A 22549-nucleotide genomic window follows, 5' to 3' on the forward strand; every position below is an offset into this window, starting at 1 on the left:
AAACCCTGACTTGTCATTGCTTTGCTGATTTTCCTCCTTTTGCCATTTGAGACCAGGAAGCTCTCTCTGTTTGCCATTAGTCAATTGAGAAGTGGCGTATATTACATCTCATATCCTGAGTCTGATCTCTTTGCAGGTTCTCCTGGGAGTGATATGACGAGAGAGAACCGGAGATTCTATTTGGTCCCAGTGGGGGTGTCCTGAAGATTTGTTGATGTTTGCCAAGGGCACAGGGGTCTCCAGGATTCAGAGAGCTCGAATAGGATTATGATCTGGAAGCTGTATCTGTAGTAACATGCAGATTTTAGAGTAGATCATGTTTAGCGAAGGGAGGGGCACAACTCCAGTCTTCCGTGCTAACAAGAGAGAAATGATGTGGCACTCTTTTCTATCCCAAGATGAATGATTATCCATGACTACCTTCTCATATCATTTGGCAAGATGTGTCTTTTTCACAACCCGCATAGGTTACATTAATGATTTTCATTAGTCATTGTTTACTCATGGTGAAAGAGTTTCCATTGCTCTTCTCAAAACTTGGAACGAATTAATGGCTTCCATATTCAAAGGTCAAGTTCTTTCAGACCTTTTTCTAAAATTTCATGGGAAGAAGGCAACCTTTCATTTAATTTGTTGCATTTTGTTAAATGAGTACAAATAAAAATAAAGACCATTTGTTTCTTTCCAGAATATTATATATTTTTGAATTTCATGATAGATATGAAATATAAACATAGGGGACCCAGAGGAGTCCCTCCCGGAATATACTTATTTATGAAATGCTTTGCTCATGAACATGGTATGATTGGATATAAATCTGCAGATGTGCAGAATCTCTGGGTTTAATCCTAGCTCAATTATCCCCTTGCTGAATTCCATGGACAAATTATTTAACCTCTCTGACTCAGATGCCTTATCTGAAAAATAGTAGTAATTAAGATGAGCTGTAATTATAGTTCTAAAGAGTATAGGATAATGGTAATTTATGATAAAATAGATTTGACAACATCATTGGTTTTGTTATCATTGCTCAGTCCTCAAAGGACAATGAATAAATTATTTTATTTCTGTCCCAGCTAAGAGAAAGATATTAAATATATTGTATGAGAAACTTGGCAAGTTGTGTTCAGGGAAAAACGCAGCCTACAAGTATGGACACCATTACAATTGTTTTTGGAGGCATGTTCTCATTTCAGAGGAATGCCTTAAAAAAGCAAGTACTTATTTCAGAAAAAAAAAAGCAGAAAAGAAAATATTAGTAATACTGTATAATTTGAAATCATGATCATAGAAAGAAAAACTAACTAGTAAGTGAGAGGTTGTGCATTAAATATTATATATATGATACAGTGAGTGCCTGGGTATTTTTTTAAATTTTGTCTACAACGTCCATTAAGGCATATGATAATTATATTGAATTAAGACATGTCATTGACTAATGTAACTTAAAACAATATTTATATGTTGCAAACATATTGATAATACAGTTTTGCTTTCAGACTAGGGTTTCTAATCGTTCTTTTTTTTTTTTTATCAATTTTATTATTGACCTTTTCTTCTAATTCTCAAGAATGCTTTGGCACGTAGAAAGATGGTGTGGAATTGATCGGCCCTGGCTTATAACCTTCTGTCCTTCACCACCCAGCCCTGCCATCTCCATTTCCTCACCTGTAGCATGGAGAGATATTCACAAGTATTTAGTGAATATACATGGAGACGTGAGATGAGGTGGTCTACGAGCAGCTAGCATATTTGACCTCCTGCGATATCCAGTTTACCTCTTAGCACTTTCCCTTGTAAGTCATGAGTGCGTGTTTGGCCTCAACACTATAGCCTCTTATGAGCTCCAGTGCCTCCAGGCCGAAGGTCAATGGAAGCCTCTAAATTTTGTTATGAAGTTTGACAAACTAAGGCTCTCTCCCTTGTTAACCAAAGACATCTTTGGCAGATTAAAGCATTGCTCAGATTTGAAAGTATGGAAAAAGCTCTCGTTCCAAGAGACCTGACTGATAAGACAGTGCTAACAGAGTGCAGGAGTGTGGGTTGTTGCTGGGGCTTTCTTTCACTGGCAAGGGGTCGCTGTTCATTCATAGACCCTGTCTTACCACCAATGCCAAATACGGCACTGCTCCCTGAATTATTCGGCTGACAATAATTTATATTTAATTTATAATTTTCTAGTGTTGTAGGGCTCAGTTTTCTCAAGAATTTTTTAATTAAAGGAACTTTATGAACATAAATCTTTAAATGACAGAGATAACAGCTTTTACTTATATAACCTTATTATAAGGCCATCCTTATATTTCATTGACCCCACATAATCAGATCATCATAGAGACTGGCATTCCTATTTTTAAAAATAAAAAGCTGAGGCAGTTTATAACTTCCCCAGTGTCCCCTCCGATGCAATTTTATTCCCTGAAAACTGAAAATGGGCTGTTGGCTCTTAAAAGGCTAGGGTTTGTTTAGTAATTCTTAACCCACACATTCATAAAAAGAAAAGTGTGTAAAGAGGTCATCTCATCATTATATTGCTTGTCATTTCTGTAATTAGATATGTCTCCATTTATAGAAGTAAATCTTTTTTTTAAAATAAGACGTAAATTATTGGAAAATATCATTCTGAGTCATTGCGCCCTAGATCTGGATACAGACATATGAAAAGATTAGATAGAATACAGATTGTCCAATAGTAATATACTCCTACACACTTTGTATGCTTTTTTACATTTGTGATTGTGGATTAGGTGAGTAGTTGAGCTCCAAAACAGGCATAGCCCAAAATTTTAGTACTTTTTACTAAAAAAAAAAAAAAAAAAAAAAAGTTTTTCCATCAAATAAATCCAATACGGATGTTCCTGGCTGATGGCTATTGCTGATTTTTGGACAAGCCTGGGCTTCTCCCCAAGTGCAGTTCTGTCATCCTGAGAACATCTGTACCTTCTGATGAATCCGCTGCCTCAGGCTGACAGGTGAGGGGTGGGGGGAAATGAGATCTGTTTGAAAGATCTGTATTTGTCTGGAGAGAGACACACAGAATTCAGTCACAAGGTCCTTTGTAACTACAAGGGAGTATAGATAGGTCTCCAATAATTATTGTATCAATTATGATACATCAATTATGATAACAGCCATGGTGCATCAATTATGATATGCATCAATTATGATAACAGCCATGGTGAAAAAGCAGAAGTCGATTCCTGAAGTATCTAAAGTCTTGGGAATCACTGAGGTTTTACTGAATTCCAAGAGGAGCCAGGGAGGCACAGATGATTCCAGAGTTAGATTTGGCTATTCTGTTGCCTGGTGGTGCATCTTTGGACAGCAGTGTAATGCCTCAGGTACTTACTCTGTGAAGTAGTAAGAGAAAGAAAGTGAACACTCATTGGTCACATTCTATTTTCCAGGAACAATGATAGATATGCAACATGAAATGTTTACAATCACACTGTAGTCACACAACTACTCCAAGAACAGAACCACATGGTGTAAGACTTAAAAGTGGGGGGATGTGGAGTGAGTTCACCTGAATTCAGACTCTGCTTCCACCCACTTATTTGCTCAGTGACTTTAAACCTGTTTCTTACTCACAGAGCCTCAGTTATTCATCTATAAAATGGGCATCATGCTAGCTACCTTTCGAGAAGGCTGACCTGAAGAGTAAATCAGAGCATATATAAAGCACCTGGCACCTTAACTGTGTTTAATGTGTGTTCGTGATTGTTAATATTATTTTTAGCAACTCAACTGCCACTAGTACTACAGAGAAGCATCCTCCAGGGCTCACTGTTCTTTGAACACTTACTGAAGGAGGCACCATTCATGGCAGGTGTGGTCTCAAGCCTGAGTGCTCTCCTTTCTGAACCAACTTAGAAAACCATTTATGTTGATATCAATAGAAAAAAAAAGTCCATCAAATATCGGTCTTGAGGAAGGTATTCCAAGAAAGATAAAATTACTGAAAGATATAAGCTCTTTATGATTAGCTATTGTGGTCCTGCTTACACCCATGAGAAATTCTAAGGTCTTTCATGAGTAACATGTGGTTATTCTACTAGAAGGTCACCAATGTATTTAGAATTACCTTTATGTCAGCAGGTATAGAGAACCATAGGCAAAGTGGTCGAAATGGGAATGAAGAAATGAAAGTAGTAGCGGAGTTTTTAGGCCATCCTCAATTCTATTTGAACCTCTGGCAGCTACAAACTATTACAAAATACCCAGATCCTCCCGCTTCCTGTTGTCTTTCTGATTTTCATTTTTTCCCCCAATTGTTTGTTTATTTCTGAGTGGTTTAACCCATCTGACGTGGGGGGGTAGGAAGAGAGCTTGTCATTTTAGCTGTTATGAAATATGGATTTCTGAAGCTGTGTTGGTTGTTTCTTCAGGCTCTTAGATCAGAATGTCAGAAAGGATTCCTCCTATTTTCAAAAGTAATAGGCGTGTCACATCTTTGGACATCTAACCGTCTTGGTTGAGAGAAATCATCTTTTGATTTGACTTGGGAATGATGTGGGAGGCCAGAGTTCTTAGGAAGGAGTCGTAAGCAATGAGATCATGAAAACAGATGTGACCATACGGTCCACATGTTTCAATAGCAACCTAACTTATGTAGACACAACGCTTTGACAATGGCAGCCCTTCGATGTTTCTAGGCAGATAAATAGCAGGATGAAAGCTGTTCTCTAGGGACAATGACTTGCTGTAGTAGTCTTTCTGCTCCTCTTTCTGTTCCTCCTGTGCTGTTCCCAGCATTTGCCCTCTGTTGACTCGGCTTCCTCTGAAGCATCCAGCCGAAGGGCATCATGATGAGAGATGCTATAGAGACTTGTCAGCCAGGGTAGCATAATAGGGCAGAGGCCTAGGGACAGTCCTAGAATAATTTTCAGCAAGAACTTTACTGCTTTAAAACTTAGCTCTGATTCCACTTTTGAACATAAGCTGTCCTTATGTACAGAAGAGAATGATACTATGGCCCATACACGATTCTCTGAAAGGCGGGTGCTGGGAGGGGCAGGGGATGGCAGAGTCATTTCCAGATAACACCACCAGTCACTCTCAGGATGAAATTGAGTATGTGCTTCACAACGCTGGACGTTTTGTGAATATTGATTTAGAAAAGATGCTTTTAAACTATGCGGCACTTCTCAGTGGTGAAAACTTTAATTACCATTTAATAAACAATTCCTCCCAGTTTTCAAACTTTAGTCCATTGCATCAAATTGTCCTCATGAGAGGTGTGTTACCAGCAAATAAGAACCTTTCATTCTGGAAATTAGATTACAAGACTTTCAATCTGCGATTTGAATGGAAACCCTTGTTTGTTTCTCTGCTGAGTGCATCTTACACAGGACCTGCCTCTCCCAGACAGCAGTCAGCTGAGCCCTCTGTTGTCTTTGTAGGTGCTCTGAAGGATGTCCTCTTGGGCAGCGAGTAAACCTCAGGAAGCCGGGAGAGAAGCAGGAAGCCAGATGGCAGTATAAAGGCAGCAGGGAAAGGGCCAATCTCTTGAGCTCCTGGCTTGGTAGATCATAGGCTCAAGGAAACTCCTTGCTCTTAGGGGATGTTGGGTTTCTCGTCCAAGGTGTTGGGTTTTCCTGCCTTCCCATACTGACCCATGAAGATTTGAATGAAGTTGGCTAAAAGGTGATGGCCAACCTCTTCTGCGGAATTGCAATTATAATAGGAGTCCAATGAGCTATGGCCAAAATTACAAGGGTGGTTTTGATGACTTGAGGAGTAAGTGCTAGCCATGAGTTAGGATGAAAAGCCTCAAGCTTTAGGTCACTGTAACTCCAACATAGAATCACAGAACATAAGGAGATTTATTTATTTATTCATTTATTTATTTATAAATTTATTTATTTATTAGTCTATGTATTTGAGAGAGAGAGCGCTCAAGAGAGCAAGTAGAGGGAGAGGGAGAAGAAGACTTCCCACTGAGTAGGGAGCCTGACACGGACTGGATCCCAGGACCCAGAGATCATGACCTGAGCCAAAGGCAGATGCTTAACTGACTGAGCCACTCAGGCACCCCAAAAGGAGATTTATTTAAATGGTGCAGTTAGGGAGACACAGCACCCCCCACCCCAACCGTGCCTGCAGCTGCGCAGGAAGGATTGAAGCTAAGTGCTTGCTCCCGTTGATAGAATCAGCAGTACAGAAAATATTTTTCTACTATTAAAAACCTCATTAACCAGTAAAGTGAAAAATGGCGACTGGCACTGGGCTTCAGCGTTGAGTTACGGAGGGACCGGGAGGAACTGAAAGAGATAAGCCTACAGAAAGAGCAGAGAAAACTGACCTCCACCAATTGGAGCGTGTTTCTCTGATTTCTCAGAAGAACCCAAGTGCTCTTGCCGCCCCCCTCCCTTCCCCTCGGTTTCTTTCTCTTTTACCATGAAATTTATTGATTTTTTTCACATAGGTTCAAAAATGTAAAATATTGTGCAGTTTGTATAAAATGCAGCTGTGAGCCTGATGCTGCCCTGCATTTCAGTGTGGGCCTTCTGGTTCTTTCTAACCTGAGGCCAAGACACAGGAGGTGACTGGCCCAGAGGTAGCGAACAGGAAAGCTGGCTTCAGAATTATTTGTGGCCGCAAGTGTGTTTCTCCTTTCTAAGAAAGTTCTGCTCATCTTGAGCAATGCGTTCTGGTGGAGAAAAAAATATATTTTATGTACTTATCCAGCTTTATTCAAAGTTATAAGAACTAAAAATGATTGTTGGCTATTCCAGTGATTACTCTTAAGGATCAGCATACTCTATGAACCTCCCTCTACTTTTGCTAGATAAAACAAATGTTTACTGAGATGCGACTCTCCCTAATTTATCTGTGGTCAAGTCCGTATGCACTATTAAAAGCCAATATTTTGTAATGAAATTAAACTTGAAATTAAATTAATGCTAATGTAAGCGATTAAGAGAATATACTTAGTGAAAAACATCAATATACTTCTTGTAATTGAATTTTATCTTGTAATACTGTTTGCTCCTTAAGGGGATGTCTCTTTAAGGCATTCTACTTACAAACTTCTTGCTCATTTAAAAACATAAATTAATTCTGAAACCTGCTCAGAGGGTTTTTTTTCCCTTTATTACAAACAATTAGCTTAATCAATTAACAGCTGAAATTATATCTGTAGTCATTATTAGGTTTAATTGCTGAGAAATATGTTGTGCCTTTTTAATTGGAGAAAATGCATCACAATTTTTCTATAGCCTTTTTGCTTTCCAAGGGCAAAGAGTTTTATAATTATAAAATAGTAAAAAGCCAAATCAAGAATAATATATATTTTTATCTAATATTTTATATTATTTTAAATATTATATATTTACATATTATTTTATGATTGACATTGTTTATTATCTAACATTATAACCATGTTATTAATTATTATTATATTGTATTATATTATATATTTTTAAGAATATACATCGTCCTGCCTATGGACATAGACATATTTTTTATATGTGACAGAAATCAACTTTTCTCTGAAAAGCCTCATCTCACATTTTGATATATGAATGTCATATATCACATCAGATATCATTTATGCTTTCTACACATTTTAAAACAGCAACACTTTAAGGCAATTTCAGACATTTGAGAATTAAATGACAAATCAATTCTTTCTCATGCAATATTATCATTATTTCTCAGTCATTGCATTTTTCTGTATCCTTGCACAGAGGAATCCACTTATTACATGTGTATCTATGCTCTGTATACACGTGTAAAGATGCAGATACCACGTCACTCACATCTAGGTGGATGATGCGTTTTTGGATAGATATGTTTCCGCTGTATGTTTGACAAGTCTTTCACCAGAGACATGTGCTAAGTTACATACAATTGTCAATTTATATTGTGTATTTCTAAAGAGATACAAAGTTAATACCCAATTTTTACAACTTGCTTTTTGCATTTAGTTGTCATCTTGTAATATGAAAATGTGATGCATTTACAGTGTTTAAAACCTTCACTTTTCTTGATGGTGAAATTTTCTTCTCTAAAATTCAGCTACAGCAAAGAACTTGTGAAATGATGGTTTGATGCCATTAGCATCTTCTTTCATGGTGGTACAAAAAACAACCCTGGCCTTTTTCCTTTATGCAGGCTTTTACTTGAGCTTTTTCTCCTAACGTAACTCATTGAATCAGCTAACATTTGTGCAACTCAGTCAAGAGACACCATATCTCACCATACTTGTGAAAATACTTAGAGAAGCATAAGTATGCGTGGAAGGATTACTACATTGTTTGCAACCATGGAAGGGAGGAAAAAGGTGTTTATTGAAATGAATTTCAGTTGTGGGTGATGAAATAACAAGAAAAAGATCTTCAGAGGGGGGTACTTCTGCAGTGTGGTATCCAGAACAGGTAATGCATGCTCAGTGTACAATTGTATGGAAGGACTACCAGTGAGCGAGCCATTCGGAAGTGAGATGAGATAGAGCAATTTTTCTATAGCAAGAAAGGAATCGTCATTCTTGTTATTGAAATTGCTCTTATTCACCACTTGGACACATCTCCTATCAGGATGCCCATTCCATTAAACGTTTTAGTAATTGCGTCTTTGAGAAGGAAGCCAAAAGGGAGGTAAAGTGAAGAGCAGAGAAGAAATACCTTTGCAGTTGACCCCTGGATGTTCAAGACAATCAAGTGAAAATATTACGAGCCCTTCTGAGTGTATTCTTGTGGGTTAAATGCAAGGAACCTGCACTATAGATAGAGGGTCTGACCCAGGGAGGGAGATTGTAGTGTTCTGCTCTATTGTTAATTTCCTTTCGCACCCCCTATGGAATCTGTCTGCAGCAGCTGCTAAGTGACCTTTAACCTCTTCTGAACTTGATTTTCTCATCCAGAAAATGGTGATCACAGGGTTATTTTGTGGCTAGAATGAAACGAAGCAGGTGAGTGTTCCCATGATGCCTTGCCCACTGAGAGGAAACTGGTTATTATGCCCATGATTTTAATAACGATGATGAGAAGGTGGTGGTGTTGACAGTAATGGCAAATATTACAAATAATAAAGTCACAGTTTTACCTCTCCACTAAAGTTTTGATAGTTTATAAATCCTCTAATCCTTTCATCTTTCAGCAACAAGTTTTAACACCTTTATTTAATCCAACATACTTTCCCATGTCATTAACTATATGAAGTGAAAGTACCATAATAGCTGTGTGTGTGTGTGTGTGTGTGTGTGTGTGTGTGTCCAGTTTGGGCCACATTAATCATAATTAGCTTTAAGAATATGATGCTGTAGATACTACTTAACCTCTTCAAGCCTCAATTTATCATTTAAAAAATAGCAATAAGACATGCTTATGGAATTATTAAGCTTTAAAGGAATTAATATATGCTAAGTGCCCGCAGAGTGTCTGGAACATGGTTTATGTATAATAAACCACAGTTTGCTGCTTACTGCATTATTGGTGTCATGATCTTCCTTAGACTGTGACAGTCCTTCTCTCCAAAGTCAGCCGATCAAAGGAGAATATGACTTCTTCACTTATTTTTAGAACCTTTGTAAAAGCATTCAAGAATGTTTTGATATTCCTTGAAACCATCAATAATCTTGATATGAGGTTTATTAGCTGTAGACCCCCATTTTTTCTTCAGTGATATTACTGACACATATATTCCTTCAGCAAAACTTTCAGAATTATATTTTTTGAACAACATGGTAACCAGGAGATCTCTAGAAATTTCCAATAATTTAATCATAGATGTATAATATATACATATATACAAAAATATATACAAATACATATATACACAAATGTATGATACATACTTTATATACACATGCTTACATATGTTCATGAATATACATGAAATGTGTAGATATGTATTATGTGTGCATGTGTATTTGCCTATGATAGACTTCTCAACAGTCTTCAAAAGAGATTTTTATTTTCTTTTAATGAAATATAGTGATTTTTAAAAACATAATTGTTAAGTATTTTCCTAAGTGAAACACTTACGAAGACTGTTACAATAAATTGCAACCTGGAAGATGACATTTGTCCAAACTATGCATCATTTGAAGCTAGAAAATGAAACAGTATTTTTTTTTTCAAAAGACTGATGAGGTGTGTATGTGAGTATGCATATAGATTTATGTTTCAAGAAGATAATGGTGACACCAGGGCAATTTCAAGATGGGAAGCACAATTTTTTCACTTAGACATTATTTTCGTTGTGGTAGAGCTGATACACATCGTTCAAACGACTGTTGTTCCACACCAGCTACCACCTCATAAAATGAGATTATAGTACAGAATTACTTCTAGGATTTGAAATGTGACTCAGCCATTATGAGTAACAAATAGCGCTTGAACCACTGATGAAATATTTGAAATAAATAAAAGTAGATTCTTACCTCATGAAGAATTAAGAAGTAAAATCTGTCCTTTCAGTGTTTTACCTTCCGTCTCATTTTTCATATTAAATATATTTTCCCTTCCTAAGCAACATATTTTTAGTGACAAGGAAAAGTATAAACAAATGAAGGAAAAAATGAATTAAGGAGTTTGCAAGCCATAAACCTTGAAAAATATACATAATTATATTTATCAATTATTGAAAAGGCAGGGACTTTCAAGAATTAAAAATGCAGGTATTTTGAAAAAAAACAAGTGATTTGACTGTGTAAAAATTAGGAACATCTGTCTGGAATAACATAAATGACTATAAAGACCAAACACTGGAAATTATTACGATAAATAAAATATAAATGCCCCAAATGTATTTAAAAAGTATAAATTAGTAAATGAAACTACCACCTCATTAGGGGGAAAAAGAAAAGAATAAACTCAGGCTATGAATCCACTGATCTGTTATTAAATATTTTGGAAATATTCAAGCCCTTTCAAGTCACTATTAATACAAGTAAATGTAGAAATCAAAGTGTTCTCCTAGACACGTACCATTTACAGGATTTTTTGTTTGTTTGCTTTCTTGTTTGCTTGCTTGCTTGTGTCTGTGGTAATAGGGTATGAATCCCACACTGCTTACGGGAATGGAAAATGGTTTAACTTTTCTGGAAGACAAATAAGCTCTATCTACATCAAAAGCTTTAAAATGTTCTGACCCTTTGACTTGTGTTACTGTGTGAGTGGATTTCTGAAGGAAGAAGTCATTAGGTATTGAGATATTACTTACAGCATTTAAAAAATGAAACCCCCAAATATGTGAACAATTATACAAAGGCAAAGTAAAAGGTGTTCATAATGAATAATTCATTTTTATTATCATGTCTTGAAAAAAGTGTCTAAGACAGTAACTGTAATAATAAGGAAAATGCAAGGATATAAAATTTTATATAGTATAATCATACGTTAAGAATAATTTGTATATACAGGTACATACACAATGATTACGTATATACATGAATTATAATTATGTGTATATGATTTATATGTAAAGAAATGTACTGCAATTTTTGTGTGGTGATATCACAGTTGTTTTTCTTATTATATTACTATAATCCATATTTTGTAAAATATTTTGTAAAATATGGATTAATTATTTTTATAATTAGAAAAAAGAAGTGAAAAAATCTTCTCAGACTAATCACTCTGAAATTGCATTTCAAAGAAACTTTAACTATTAAGACATTGTGGGACTTCTTTGAGGGTACTGACTTAGGATTCTAGGGTTAGAAAAAATAATATAAACAGGATTTCTGTTTTCAAGAATTTCAGAATCTTGTGCAAAACTCATAATCAATACAATATTATAGCATGATGTGAGAGATCTGCTGACTTCAGGAAGGAAGGATGGAAGGAAGGAAAGGAGGAAAGAAGGAAGGAAGGAAAGAAAAGTAGGAAGGAAGAAAGGGAGGGAGAAAGAAAGGGAGGGAGGGAGGGAAGGAATACTATACCAGCAATAAGCAAGCATGGCTATCAGAGATCATAGAGGATTTCAGAATGGATTCTTGATACGTTTAGGTGGACTTTAAAAGTGTAAGTGGAATTTCCCATGAAAGATAAGGCTTCAGGGAGGAAGAGAGTTCCAGAATAGGAAAATAGCTTGATTTAAAGAATGGAAGCCAGTAATGTGCCTATGGTGTTGGGTGAGCTATGATAACCCGGTATGACGGCAGTATGCAGTAAACAGTGGGGTAAAATGATTAGCCAGAAAAGACAATGTTGAAATTCAGTGTAATGGATCTGGAGCATGAACCATTTTCTGCAGGAAATGGGGAGCAATCGAGTACTATGGTTGTATGGGGGCTTCACAGAACGAGCTTGGGCAGAGTGTGGCTGGTGGGTTACAAGTGCAACATTAGAGGTGGTCTCAGTAGTCCGGGAACCAAACCAAGAACGTGACACTGGACACGTAAAGGTAGATGACAGTTTGAGAAACATTGCTGAAGGAGAGTTAAATGCTTTTTGGACTATTTGAATGCAGTTTTCTGAGACCAACTTTACCCAGAACCTAGAGTCAGAATCTCTGGGGATGGTGACTAAGAATGTGCATTTTAACAAGCTCCCAAGGGATGGTAAGTACATGCTGAGGTTTAGGGAGCATGGATGTGTCACTTAACCTGAGCCAAAGGCCCAAGGATTCTGAGACCCCCCCCCCCAAGTCAAAGGATATGAATCCTTGAGACCCCAAGAATTTCAAGACCCCAGCCAGAATCTGAGAGAGATGCTCTCAACTATAGAGCACCCAGGGCATGGCTCACATGGAATCGAGGGCTGAGTTTGAGGTTCGATGCCTCCTGAGGTTCAAAAATCATAGGAAATAATTTGGTTGACCTTGTGCATCCAGGATATTGCTGAATTCAACTGTACAAAAGTGGAATAAAATCATCATTAAGTCAAAAATTTCCAAAGCGCCTTTTCCTGAAAGCACTCGGACAACATTACCCTTCTAGTCATCTGTTTGTTCATCCGTCCGTTGTTCGAGTACTTACTACATACTTGCACTGTACTGACGGCTAAGGACATGAGGATTAACAAGAGAGGTCCTGTCTTCAAAGAACTCACAGTCTACTGTGGGTAGAAGGGCTTGTATATATATACATTTTAAAGATTTACTTATTTATTTGAGAGACAGAGAGAGATAGCTGGAGGAGGGGCAGAGAGAGGGAGAGAAGCAGACTCCCCGCTGAGCACGGAGCCATTGCAGGCTAGATCCCATGAGCCTGAGATCATGACCTGAGCCAAAATCCAGAGACGGACACTTAACTGACCGAGCCACCCAGGCAGCTCCAGGAGCTTATATTTTTGTGTCCACTTTGTAATAGCTGCTAAGTTAATTACCTGCATTCCTCCCAACAATCTTGAGGTCTTATTATTTTCATTTCCCTGAGAAAGAAGCAAGGCTTCAGGAAGGTTCAGTGACTTGTCCCACATCTCACAACAAATAAGTGGGAAAACCAGGTCATGTTATCCATTTCATCTGTCTTATAGTGTCTCTTAAGAAAATAGGAAATCGAACACACACAAAAATAGAATTGTTATTATTTGAGAAAGATGTGCAGTGGCTTAGAGGAGCTTGGGATCAGTTACATAGAATTGTTATTATTTGAGAAAGATGTGCAGTGGCTTAGAGGAGCTTGGGATCAGTTATACTTGTCCCTGTGTAGCACGGTAGTTAAAATCAACCTTGGATACGACTTGTGACTCGGTCTTGATTAAAGGACATCACTATAAAACTGAAGTTGGTTGTGGTCCTCATTTTGCAGGCAGAGAAAATGAGCAATCTACATTAACTTAAAGCTCTATTTTGTCTTTAAAGCCATGCAATTGTAAGGCTTATTAACTTATAGTTTTTAAATCTTTGTGATTAGTGAGTTTTACATAATTGATCATGTAAGCAAGCACAAATATGTAAAAACAAATAGCTTTTATGGCTTGAAATACCAACATGTGATGTTTCTCAGATGCCTAGTAGTTAATCAGAGATTATACGTGAAGAGGGATCTTTAGATCTGGAAAAAGAAGGTGGGGTTAATGTATGCCCATGATGTTGCATTCAAAAGCAGCTCTGAAATCAAGATGTCGCTTTCATTTTATCAATATATTTATATTTTAAAGCAGAATTTAGGCACGTGAAGTAAAATCTACAGTTTCAGTACATGCCTTAGATGTAAACTTGTCTAGTAATTCTTTGATTAGGCATATGTTCTGAGTCAACATTGTTGATAAATGAGAGAGCAGTACCAGGGAACAATTTAAAAATCACCCAATCGATAGGTCAGAATTAAAGTGGAAAAAAATACAGTCAAAAAACTATCAAAAAAGCTAAAGATATACCAAAGATGCTATTTCAAATAATATCATTAAAATATAACGTGAAGATTATTTAATTCCCATAATATCTCAGGCAAGAAAACAAAATAACTAACTTGGGCAACACCACCATAGTGAAATTGAAAGACTTGGGATTAAATCCAGGCCCATGAAATTGAAAAGTGCCCACTTTTTTGGTACTGCACATTTATATTATGTTCTGTATTGTATATTTAGATTCTCCATTTTTTGATATGGCACACATATTATAGATTTTTTTTGGTATTGCCCACTTACCTTTTTTTTTTTTTTTTTTTGTATTGTACACTTATTTTACCTATTTTTTTTTTTTTTTGGTATTGCATACTTTTTTTTGGTATTGATTGCATGCTTGCATTATCTTTCCAAATGGCTTCACTTTGGTCTTCATAAAAAAAGGAACAAGAATCAATTAGTGTTGAGTCATCTTCCTGACCTTGAATATATACTTTCCAAAGTTGAACAAATGGTGTTTATAAGTAATTATAATGCCATATAGATTATTTAACTGTACGTTTTAAACACTGAGCATAGAAAATACTATGATGTTGGGTCACCTCTGTCTGCTTTCAAAATATCAACTATTTTATAACGGATACATGGAGCAAAACTTACTCGTTCAAAGAAAAAAAGATGGGGGACAACTGGGTGGCTCAGTTGGTTAAGGGTCTGGCTCTTGATTTCGACTCAGGTCCTGATATTAGGGTCTTGGGATCAATCCCCATCTCAGGCTTCATGCTCAGTGAGGAGTCTGCTTGTCCCTCTCCCTCTGCTCCTCCCCTCCATCACACTCACTCTCAATCTCTCTCTTAAATACATACATAATCTCTTTTAAAAAAGGAGAAAAAGATAGGTTTTTGGTTTGTTTGTTTTCTGTGTAAGAATCAAGTAACATGGATTTGATCATTTGTTACTTGGTAAGTAATAAAGCAACTTTATTAGTGAATTTGTTAACAAGTGAAGGTAATTATAACGCTTCCATTTCTATGTTATGTCACTTTCAGAAGGTTTATTGAGGACCTCTGTTGTTGCCTATAATATGTAGAGCTGAAATATTCCCAAAATATATTTAGAGAAGAAGAAAACAAATATAATTCACTAGAATTATTTTTTTAAAGTTCTCAAAAGAACTTTTATACTGAAGTTGAATTCCTACAATAACACATCACAGACAAGCAAATGACTACTTCAGGGTTATTAAAACGAGGGACTGACCTTATATTAAGTCTCTTACCTAGTTAATTTACACCAGACAATCCACTTTATTTAATTCTGACATTATTTTTATTCCTTCTCATGATGAAATGTGTAGTTAACATGCTCAAATAATTCCTTTAAACTAATTGTCAGAGCTGATTTTAAATCTAATGGGCCAAACTTGATATGAAAAATATGTGAGCATGTATGAATCAATGCACTTGACTTGCTTTATAGCCCTTTTTATTGCATCAATATTAACATTATCCTTTTTGGTCTTCTATTAGACAGTTCCAAAATATACATATTTCAAGGGTTAATTAGCCACTTACGTAGCAGACTAGCAAACTTTTTCTGTAAGGGGGCAGACAGTAAATATTTCAGGCTTTGTGGGATGTGTGATCTCTGTCCCAACTATGTAACTCTATAACATGAAAGCAGCTGTAGAAATACATCCACAAATAGCCCTGTCTGTGTGCCAGTTAAAACTTCGTATACACTGACATTTGAATTTCGTATAATTTTCGGGTATCACAAAATATTCTCCTTTTGTTTTTTTTCAACAACTTAAAACATAAAACAAAAATTCTTGCTCATGGTCTATACAAAAACAGGCAGTAGGCTGTATTCTGGAAGTGGCTTGTATTTTGCTAACTCCTGTCCATTATTCTGAAGATATACATAAGAAAGCTACAGTTACTTACATGTTTATTTTTTACGTATTCTTCGTTACTAAAGTATCGATCTCTTTGCCCACTACCTGAGAGAGGAAGAACGCTCGTTTCTCTAACACCTCTGGCTGACCTCATGACAGCTAAGGGTGGGGAGGAACTGCACAGACGCAGGGGACTCACTATCCCCCATAATTCCTGAAATTAGCTTTTCTTTTTCAAATCTTACCAGCCAGCCTTCATGCCTGCTCTTACTTGTTGCCCCACTAATGCTATCCATGCTCTCCTGGAGAAATTTTCTGCAAGGTAAAGAGAAAATTCAAAGAAATGTGATGACTTCGACTTCTTTTTCAGCCAGATTAAATCTTATATTCCCCATGTTGGAAATGATTTCTCATAATGTAGGTTATAGGGTTAGAGAAATTGGCACAGAGAGAACAGCATGGAACTGATTTATCCCCCCTGGGAGCATCTGAAAATTAGTGCTGGTGTTAGGTCTCTTGTTTAAGAAATTAAATTTTATTCACAATAGTTAAATTTAATTCTGAAGCCAACAAGGCACTTGCTCAACACTGCTTTGTCCCCTAAGTCTTTGGTAAATTATTATTATTTTTTACATGCTAACTCATGAGGCACAAACATCAAATTGATAGAGATATGCCTGCTTGTATCAATTTTATTCTGGTATCATTTTTAGTGTTGAAATGCTAGTGTTAAAGTGCTTGTTTTAGAATATTTTTATCTCCTTATGGTTTACATATTTTGGCAATTGAATATTTTAAATAAATAGTATGGAGATGTATTGTTGAATGATATTTTCTTTCCTTTGTTCTTTGGATAAAATATACTCAATATCAGAAGTACTTAGTTTACTTCCTAGAGAAGGTAATGATTGAGGTAAATTAAAGACTCCTTGACATTTATGTTATTCTTCATGTATTGAAGGATTAGTAATTAAGATCATTAGCAGTGTTTGGGGCTTTACAGTTTCTAATCCAATTGCCAGCTTTATTTAGTTCACAAACATACAAAGATGTGAAGTATGACATATGTAGCAATACACATAATGTATACATAAAGTATGTACAATATACATAAAATATATATGAAGTATATACAAATATATATACTGTGTGTATATGAATTATGTACCAATATATATACAATGTATAGAGGAAGTGCATACAAGTTCAAAGACATACATGACTTTTCAATGTCACCTAACAATGAAGATCCCAATCAAGTCCTTGAACTCTTTCCATTATACCATGTCGCTTCCATCTAAAGAGTGAAAGATAAGTTACAGTTAGCATTTGGAAAGAATGTTGTCTCTTCAGGTGATTTTTTAAAATACATTTTTTGAACTTTAGTTTGAAATTTACAGAGAGGCTGCAGAGAATGCACAGAGGGTTCCTGTATACCCCACACCAAATTTCCCCTTTTGTTAATATCTTACACTGCTATGGGGCATTTGTCGCAACCAATGAGTCGATATTGAAACAGTATTTTTAAAGCCCATTCCTTATTTTGATTTTCTAGGTTTTTATCTATTAGTTCAGGATCCCTTCCAGGATACCACGTTAGTCAATTTCAGTTATCAAGTCTCATTTGCCTTCACTAGACTGTGATAATTTCTTAGAATTTCCTTATTTTGGATGATCTTGACAGTTTTGAGGACTTGTGGACTGGTATTTTGTAGAGTATTTTTCAATTTATATTTGTTAGGTGTTTTTCTCATGGTGAGTTTGAGATTATGCATTTGGGGGAGGAGGGACACAGAGGCCGTGTGCCTTTCTCATCACATGGTGTCCAAGGTCCATAGGATTGACATCACTTATCGCCATCAATCACTTGATGTGTGTACATAGTGTTTCCCAGGCTATCCACTGTTAAGTTACTCTCCTCCCCCTTTCCAGACTGTATTCTCTGGGAAGAAGTCACTCTGTGTAGCCTGCTCGTAAGGGATGGGGATTTACATTTTACGTTCTTGAGGAAGAGCTTCACTTGATTTCATCCCCATCAACTTTTAGCCAAGAATATTACCTTTGCTGAATCATGTTAATATGAAAATCTTGTCCCATAGATGTAACTGTATTCATATCAATTGAGCAATTGTCTTACACTTGTCTCCCAGTGCATGCTTGTTGTACATCAAATCCCAGAATTCTTTTAACTCCGGGGTGAGGTGAAATGGAATTTTATAGCTAAACTGTAAAAAGCTGTGAAGAATTTGGTGATAAAACAAAACGAAACAAAAACACAGCAAAGTCATGAAATATTTTATGGGTAGTATTCTTCACACGCTTCATATAGTTGTTTAATATCCTATTTGTTATGTACAAACTAATAAATGGAAACATCTTACTGTCAGAGTGAAATGTAATTTTTAGACTTGTTTTAGGGAGAGAGATTCTGCCATGTAAATGGCCAGAGTGGGTAACGTTGGAGCTTAATTCTGGGAATTAAAAAGAGCATGCACCCTCCAGAAAGAAATATTGAAAACCACATGCTCTATAAAAGTAAACATCGGAAGTAGATTTGTCTTCCCCAAAATGAATCACATTGAAAAAGCATTTATCTCATCTTAACATAGTAGTAACTTGCATGGGTATCTTAAATGAGAAAAAAATGTTCGATAACAGCTTAACGTGAAATGATTCTGTAGCACTCTTCAACAGATTTATTAAAATATTGAAATTAAAAAATTTTTGAATTGGCTGTTTTCTAATAACCTGTACTTAAATTCTCTTGGAATATCTAGCCATCATTCATATATTGACCAATGCTTTCTCACAGAATTTGTATTGACCACCAAAAGAAAATAGGTTAATATTATAGGCATTCTGAAAAAAAGTGGTTGATTTTCTTCTATTAATATTTTTAACCATTATATCAATCAAGTGGATATTTAACTATTTTAAAATAAAAATGTAAAGAATATGGAAATCATACTTTATAAATCTTTATTCTTAAACTTATTTTTTAGATATTTTTAAAGAATGGATTATTCTTAAATTGATGCACTTATATAGTACACACTTCTAGCTGACAGAAAATACCCACCTATAGTAATGCAGTTATACATACCGGAAATGTAATGACTACTATGCAATATATTGGAGATACTCTTGTTAGAGCAATCTAGGAGAATTATTATTTTGCATTGACATGTACTGATTCTCACTCTTAAATATTACAGAAAATTAAATAACAAGTGATTTAAGGTTTGTGTGGAAAACTAAATAAATGCAAATACCAAAGTGATGCTGTAACTGTCTTACCTGAATGGAGGTTGGAGGTTTTGCAAATTTGTTGAAATGTGTAAAATCCAGTGAGATTTTACTAAGAAGAAAATGATCTGGTGAGCTTTCCGAGAGTTAACAAAAACTGTTCAATGATGGTGGCTTCTATTCATTCATAAAACTTTTATCGAGAGCTTAATGACTCTGTTCTGCATGTTGGGGCTGCTGATGGATAAAATTGGGGGCCTGCCCTCTGGGAATTCTGTGTTATAAATCCATTTTAAGAGTTTATAGTCACTCAATAAATTTTGCCTGTATTTCCACCAAAATAGACTTACTGTATTTTTATTGCATGGATTATCAAGTTATAAAATATTAGAAATCTTTTGAAAAATTTCCAAGCCACTTTGGCAATGTTCTGTTGGGACAAAAGCCTATTGGTTGGAATAATTTAACAAATATCAAGAATTTCCTTTAAAAAGCAAACACCCGTGCCCATAAAACACAGCTCATTTTTTTCAAAGAACTTTGTATCAAGTTAGGCACATGGGCGATAAGACTGCCATCTTCTGGGTTCCAAGTCCAAGCCACTGATTTGGATTTATCTGATAAGCACTGTTTATTCCCGCATAAAGCAATAGATATATGTGTATTTTTTGAGTAACGTCTAGAAATGGTAGTCAGAGTGAAATGACAATAACTATTATGATTTCTAGACAACAATCATGAGATGTAGTAGAAAGAATATTCACTTTGGAGTCAGACAGATCTGAGTTTGATAGAGGTCTCTACTACATGTAGTAAGCTCTGACCTTGATCTAGCTTCGTAAACCTTCTGAGACTGCTTTCACACTTGCACTGTGTAGATGAATCCAACCTTTCAGGGTGGCTGGGAGAAGGAGCGTCACATACACAGAGCTCCTCGCACATGTGTGACAGAGCAGGTATGGAAAACTCCTAGGTGTTTGTCAGTATTACAATAATAATAGTTGGGCAGTGGTTTAGTGTTTTGAAAAATGACTTTACCTTCATTGTCCAGTTCAATCCTTATACCAACTTCTGAAATTGAGATATTACCGATTCAGTTATTCAGATAAAGGAACCAAGAAGTGCAGTGACTGGGAGAAATATGACACATCTAGGCTTTGAATTCTTGTGTTCCCGCTCTAGACCCCGCCCACTCCATAAAGGATTAGGAATCATGAGAATTTCAATCTTGCCTGTTCACGCCAGAAACTTATCTGCCTGGCTCTGGGCAACATATGTAATTTCTTGAAGTTTCCTCATCTGTATGTTGTTGTACTAATTTATCTTCTCAATCCTTTCCACTTCTACACATACACTAAAAGTCAGCATAGAGTAGTTGTTAAAAGCACAGTGTTAGAAATGGATTCTTGGGATCTAATCCCGACTCTGCTGTTTGCTGGCTCTGTAAGCTTAAGCAAGTTACTAAATCTCTCTAAATCTCATTTTACTCATCATTATGGGTTAATAAATAGTACTTATTTCAGAGTATCATCATTGTGAAGAATGAATGAATTAAACTATGCCAAGTACTTAGAATGGGATCTGGTATAGAGTAAATGTTATTTAAGTATTTGCTCTGATTTTTATACTAAAATTGTAACATCTAATTCAGTGACTCCAAGTGAGCTATTTTAACCTTTAAAGTCAAAGAGTAGATTTGCTTACAGAATTAAGTGGAAGCTTCCCCATGCTGGGTTCGTGGCCCAATCACATTGTTTTCCTTGTGTGACAGACTCAACTCTATAGTTCTGTTCTAAAGAACAGTTATTAGGGGACATGACAGCATATACCTGGGGACATGACATATTAGGGGATATGACAGCATATACATCTGTCCAGAAATATATGTATGTGTGTCAATATATGGTCAGCTCTGAATCATCTCCTAGTACATAATTGACCTGATGGGTCTGGTTCTCTGAAGTGCTGGAACTAATTGGGGCGTGGGTCAGTAGGATGGCACAGGCCAATGATTCTGACTTAGACATTTGCTGAAACATCAAAAAATATAGAAAACAAATATTGGCAAAAAATTATTTAAACCTTTAAATTCCAAGCATTAGATGCATGCACATTTTGGTAGATGAATTACGAAAAGTCTTAATTCCACATGCTTTTCATAAACAAACCCAAGTTTTATTTCAAGGACAAAAATGGTCTTTAAATTCTTCAAAACAAATCACATTCATCTTAGATCTCACTGAGAAGTAATTCCAATAATTGAACTTGGACACATTGGGACCTGTAAGACGATGGAGTCGACATAAAAGCAATAGGTAAATACCAGGCCAATTGCTTAAAAAAAAGAAAGGGTCATTTCCATATTGTGAGCTCCTGAATCATATTGGAAAAATATTCTTGCCTAAATAATTGTTTGATTATGTCACAAAGTTTACTTAAGTACAAAATTTAATTACAGTTTCCATACTTTAATTTTGCTTTGTAAGAATTACAAAGATAGACAAACAGCTGGCATTTTTCGAAACGACTACTAGCACAGTGCAAAAAAAAAATAAAAAGAAAAAAGAAATTGCTTTCATTCCATTTTTTGCTTCTGTATTCACTCTTTCTTTTTTGCTAGGTGGCATGCATGCAGTGGTTTCATGGAGACCATACAATGCTTGAGATGATTGAGAAAAAGCGTTGCTTGTGCAAGGAAATAAAAGCTAGACAGAAAACGGAAAAGGGCCTTTGCAAACAGGATAGCATGCCTATCCTGCCCAGCTGGAAGAAGAACGCAGGGGCAAAGAAGTACAGCCCTCCACCCTATTCTAAGCAGCAAACGGTGTTCTGGGATACGGCCATATGACGTGCGCAGGACAGCGGGAGCTCCACATCACTTGACAGGAAGAGAGAGGTCGACTCAGTCATGTGATAAGTAACTGTTACATATCTTCTCTGTCGGAATGGAATGGAATGCCAGTGCTTCCCTGGAAAGCCCATGGGAAGCTGTGCCTACTCATGGCAAGTTCTCGATAAAATGTATATTAATTGTATCCTTGCAATTAAGACACTTATTTATCCCGGATTATTTTGAATCCAAAAGATATTAAGATGTAAATATTTTACTAGTTTATGGGTGACACCTGAAATAATACACATTATACGTATATAAAGTACAGAA

The 22549-nt window shown here is 36.1% G+C and overlaps 1 protein-coding gene across 1 annotated transcript in view; it reads left to right on the plus strand.

The window, feature by feature from the left end:
• NYAP2 (neuronal tyrosine-phosphorylated phosphoinositide-3-kinase adaptor 2) overlaps window positions 1-22340 on the plus strand; it is a 238856-nt gene extending 216516 nt beyond the window's left edge. The window contains exon 6 of the mRNA XM_026491817.4: window positions 22007-22340. Coding sequence (XP_026347602.4) covers window positions 22007-22234 — 228 coding nt within the window. The 3' untranslated portion in view covers window positions 22235-22340. The remainder of the gene's footprint in view (window positions 1-22006) is intronic.
• The last annotated feature ends 209 nt before the right edge of the window (window positions 22341-22549 follow it).

The sequence above is a fragment of the Ursus arctos genome, unplaced genomic scaffold, assembly GCF_023065955.2.
Source record: "Ursus arctos isolate Adak ecotype North America unplaced genomic scaffold, UrsArc2.0 scaffold_1, whole genome shotgun sequence".
In the NCBI taxonomy this organism is placed as follows: Eukaryota; Metazoa; Chordata; class Mammalia; order Carnivora; family Ursidae; genus Ursus; species Ursus arctos.